We start from the raw sequence: 5,214 nt of genomic DNA on the forward strand, positions 1-5,214 counted from the left end.
ATTGTTGTTAGAACATCAGCTGGAAGCTTTTCCATTAGAATTGGAACGTAGAATTCCCCATAATGGTCAGGTAACAACTGTAACCTCTCCAGAGATCGGATATCATCAATGACTGCATCATAAAATGCTCTTAAAGATGAAGCATTATACTGTGGTTTCAAAATGTTAACCAAAGCAAGACAATGAGAATTTTTGATGAGAGTACGATTACCATAATTGTCTTGAAGTGTCTGTACCAAGAGAGCATAGTTGTCGTTACTGGCTTGGATACCCTCAATACGTTTCTTGACACATGAACTCAGCTGACCTTTCAAATAGTTGAACTTTGTGACATCAGATATATCCTTACAGCTATGAATTTCACTTTCGAATACATCCCAAAAGCTATACCATTTGCGGTGATCACCATCAAATGTAGGAAGTACTATCTTTGGTAGTTTGACAGATGAGTGCTTCGCTGATTTGGTAGCGGCTAATGAAGAAAGTTGACTTGCTTTTTCAAGAGCATGTAGGAAATCATCAATGAGTGATTATCTGATATTATATCACATTCTTCAAAATCATATTCAGAGCTCTGATCACCTTTCATTTGAATAAGGAGATCTTGAATTTTGTCATCATATTCTTGAAGTCTGTGTTTGGCATTCACAAGCTTGTCTTTGAAAACGTATAAAGTCTTTAAATCAGGCTCTTCATTGTCGATTATGGCATTCACTCGTCGATCTTCTTTCGTAAACAAACTTCTCAAAGTAGCTCGTTTTCGTACGAATCGTTTGTGGGTTTCGGACAGGTTCTCTGTAACATCTGACGTTTCACCATCTTTTAGCATCTTGAATGTGAATTTTAACGTACGTGAAGACAAAGAAAAATAAAAATGGATTATTTTTACCAAAATTCTTCACAAATAATTCGATGCTGACTGTCTATGGTGCGTTTTCGAACGTCTGTGGATGAAAAGAATCCAGACTTCCGCCGCCTACATGACTGTGGTATAAACTGACGATTAAACTGTAAACCTCTTCTATCTCTCTGTTGATGTATCACTGTAAAAGTCAATCACCAAAATCCAGCGTTGTTTCTAAAGTATTTCTCTAATCATGGCACCAAATTATGTACTAGGGCTAACACAAGACTGACTGGAATGTAGGACTTCACGTTGTGTATTTTAAATAACTTTATTACAGTGATTTACATAGAGGAAAAGATGGTTACAACCTCATGCCACGTTGTTGACTGTATGACGGCATGCTAGGAAGTGTCGAAAGCGTGGCTTTGGTACAAGTTCGTTTATTGTAGTCTACGTTGGGGACACCTTTGTGTTGTTGTTAATACATTATATTAGTCCGAGACACCGAACTTTAATTCTCACTTTCTGAAGATTCCACATTTTCCCTCATGATTCCAGTCGACCCCAGTGTAAATGGGTAGTAAATAAGTCATTTTCCCTCATTATTCCAGTCGACCCCAGTGTAAATGGGTAGTAAATAAGTCATTTTCCCTCATTATTCCAGTCGACCCCAGTGTAAATTGGTAGTAAATAAGTCATTTTCCCTCATTATTCCAGTCGACCCCAGTGTAAATTGGTAGTAAATAAGTCATTTTCCCTCATTATTCCAGTCGACCCCAGTGTAAATGGGTAATAAATAAGTCATTTTCCCTCATTATTCCAGTCGACCCCAGTGTAAATGGGTAGTAAATAAGTCATTTTCCCTCATTATTCCAGTCGACCCCAGTGTAAATGGGTAATAAATAAGTCATTTTCCCTCATTATTCCAGTCGACCCCAGTGTAAATGGGTAGTGAAAAAGTCATTTTCCAGCATGATTCCAGTCGACCCCAGTGTAAATTGGTACTGAATAATTTATATTTTATCATTAATCGTTACTTATTCTTGACCACGGATAATCAGTACAAATAAATGTCAATAGCCAACACCAGCCGATATGTTTGTATCGAAAATCAGTAGATAGTGCAGGGTGGATTCATAGAACTATAGAAGTATGAGATATATAAATAATGTAATAACAATCACCAGATGTCAAGAAATATACCATATATAGATTAAAATTATATCCACATCGTGTTTTATGTTTCTGCTGAATGTAGTGAAACGACACGTTTTCTCTAATTCTCTATATAAACTCACATAATTATCACTGATCATCAAACTTGATTATCGAATCAATATGATTACTAACGCTAATTTGATGTTGATGGGGATCTTGCTTGTTGGTACCTTACCAGTGGCAAGTCCTAAACTTCAATCCAACATGGTGAAAAGGCTTTGGGGAAACAATGGTAAGTATAGAAGAGATCGCTGGGATCGAATACGACTGGAAAAACATTCCTTTAAACTCTCCATAACCATTTGGCAAGCCACATACTGCTGAGCGTAGATCGTTGTTAAATTAAGGAAAATACTTGAATGTAATGCACCTATCTTATTTTGTTGTAGATTGTGATAAGTACATTCTGCCAATACATACGATGTGGATACCAAGAGAGAGCTGTGAGGAAAATAAGAGATTCAAGTGCCAATCCGGATATATACCAGAAGTTCAGACCAAATGTAAAAACGGAGCATGGTATTTGGATCCAACTTGTCGAGGTAAAAATCAGTATTTATACAGACTCTGTACATTGTGATGTAGTTGTACATGTTTCTTTTGTAAATAAAGTCAAGGAAATTGGAAGCTATTTTATAAAATGATATTTCGTCAAGATGATAGGTAAGGAAATGAAATAAAAAAGATAGGTACAGGTCGATTTTTTCCTTTTACCATACCTTTTATCTAAATGTCTATGTACCATACCCCATTTTCAAATAAATCTATTTTATCATATTAGCTGTAGAGTGTCCACAAGGCGAGAAAATAGCTAACTTTATGGTTTAAAATCAACAATATCTTGGACAAGTTAGTTTTATGGATTGGGATTTGGATAGGTATCACATTTTACTTGTCATTTCACTAATCTCTACCTGATATCCTGATAGATTTATTTCATCATTTTAGCTGTAGAGTGTCCACAAGGCGAGAAATTAACAAACTCTGATTCTGTAACTGAATCCAGAATATTTGATGAAGTTTTTACTTTTGACTGTTCTGTTGGCTACACTAAGAATGGTAAGGCGGGTATTCTGAGGTGTGGTGAAAATGGTACTTGGACAGAACAGCAAGCTTGTCAAGGTAACAGTTTTTATACGCCCACATTATAATGTTCAACTTTGCCAAAGACGGACGATAGGTTCACAAATTGTTCGAATTTAACAATTTTTTTTATTATGAAATTTTTTTGAGTATTTTTCTTTTGAATTAGGAGAAAGGCATCAAAAAGTGTTTTTTGAACACAATACAGTCTTCAGTTAATTTGATTTAAATAATAAACTTAAACTTAATTAAATATCGTCTGTAAACACGATAGAGGTGACAGTTTATATCAGAATTTTATAAATTTATGGTTTAAAATCAACAATATCTTGGACAAGTTAGTTTTATGGATTGGGATTTGGATAGGTATCACATTTTACTTGTCATTTCACTGATCTCTACCTGATATCCTGATAGATTTATTTCATCATTTTAGTTGTAGAGTGTCCACAAGGTGTGAATATCACTAACTCGGATACTGTAACAGAATCCAGAATATTTGATCAAGTTTTTACTTTTAACTGTTTAAATGACATAAATGGTCTGACGGGAGCTCAGAGATGTGGTGAAGATGGTAAATGGATAGAAGAGCAAGCTTGTCCAGGTAATTTAGGTTTAATATTGTCTATTGTGTATAGTTGGACGAAGATTTATATTTCTAACAAAGTGATCTTTCTTGTTAAGAAGACAATATGGCCTCATTATGATTGTTTTTTAGATTAACTGAGATATTCCAAGAATTGTCTTCAATATAATATTCAGTCTGTTACGCTATAACGGTAAATCACTTTTAAAATGTCATAACTTCCAGCGATATTAAAGGGGATGTGGTTTTAAAGACGATGGGTTGTATGATGAGATAATCAAATAATTAATATTCCATTATACATACTATATTTGATAGAAACAGAACTTGAATCATATTGTTACTCAGAGACTTTAGACGTCTGAAGATCGCATAGTGTTAAACTCTTGAGTAACAACATGATTCAAGTTCTGTTTTAATATTTCTATATCTCTATTGATGTTTTGAGTAATATTTTAACAGTGAAAATATTTTATAGTAACACCCATAGTGACCAAAAAACGACCCAACCCTCTATAAATTATTAACTTTTTTTTAATTAGCTTTTAAGTGATTTCCATGTCCTTAATAATAATAATAATAATAATAATGTTTATTCAGGAACTTTAAGGCTATTAGCCAATAGTAGTGTTCGTTCGAGTAGTACATTCGTACAAAAATTGTAAAAAAATATAGAAAACATAGTAACATAATTACACTAAATATTACATTATATAAATATAAATAATTTATATTTCAGAGGTATACCGGGAAAAGGGTATAACAATACCTAGTTATAATCAAGTTATAACAACCAATTGTACTGAAGCTTGTCTTAACGATACCCGGTGTAGCGTTTCTTTAGCAACCATTCTAGGCTCATGCAAACTCTATGAAAAACCCATTTTCTTCATCAAGCCTGCTTCAAATCTTCCCGATTGCTTCCAGTTTTGTAAAAATGACATAAGATGTTGGACAGTATTTTTCCAATTTTCCGTTTGCAACTTATTCAGTGTCAACTACACTACGTTAGAAACTGTATATTCAATTACAGACGGTGGTAGTGGGATCATTGTATCTGGTTTTCATTAACCACTGACGACATCATTTGTGGACAGAACATATTTGATTAAAAATAAGTTTAATTAAGTGTCTTTTGTTTTATTGTTCTACAGAACAATTCAAATTTCATAGTTTGACTGGGAATACAAAGTGGCACCGTAATAGTGGAATTTGGGCCTACTGATGAAAGTGAAAGTCCAATAATCAACTTTTATAGCTCAGTCTTAAACAAATGTTAGTTCACAGACAAAAGATCTGATCGCTCTGAGTATTTTTTATCTCGATCCAGCATTACTCTCTACTGTCTTCATCTGACTTCCGTAGTATATGCACGGGGGTTGTGTCACCACTTGTTCTTACCTTTAATATAAAAATTGTGAAAGCTGTTTTTAAATACAGAGTAACACCATAGTGGTATACCAGCGAAAATATTTAGAAC

The 5,214-nt window shown here is 34.0% G+C and overlaps 1 protein-coding gene across 1 annotated transcript; it reads left to right on the top strand.

Moving 5' to 3' along the window:
* Positions 1-2,185: 2,185 nt before the first annotated feature.
* LOTGIDRAFT_237241 (hypothetical protein) lies at positions 2,186-4,863 on the top strand (the record flags this gene model as incomplete). Its single annotated transcript, XM_009046325.1, has 5 exons — positions 2,186-2,297; positions 2,455-2,607; positions 3,014-3,187; positions 3,585-3,752; positions 4,474-4,863. The coding sequence occupies 5 exons, from the start codon at positions 2,186-2,188 to the stop codon at positions 4,803-4,805; spliced, it is 939 nt and encodes a 312-aa protein (XP_009044573.1). The 3' UTR covers positions 4,806-4,863.
* Between the last annotated feature and the right edge of the window lie 351 nt (positions 4,864-5,214).

Source organism: Lottia gigantea, assembly GCF_000327385.1.
Source record: "Lottia gigantea unplaced genomic scaffold LOTGIsca_100, whole genome shotgun sequence".
Classification (NCBI taxonomy): Eukaryota; Metazoa; Mollusca; class Gastropoda; family Lottiidae; genus Lottia; species Lottia gigantea.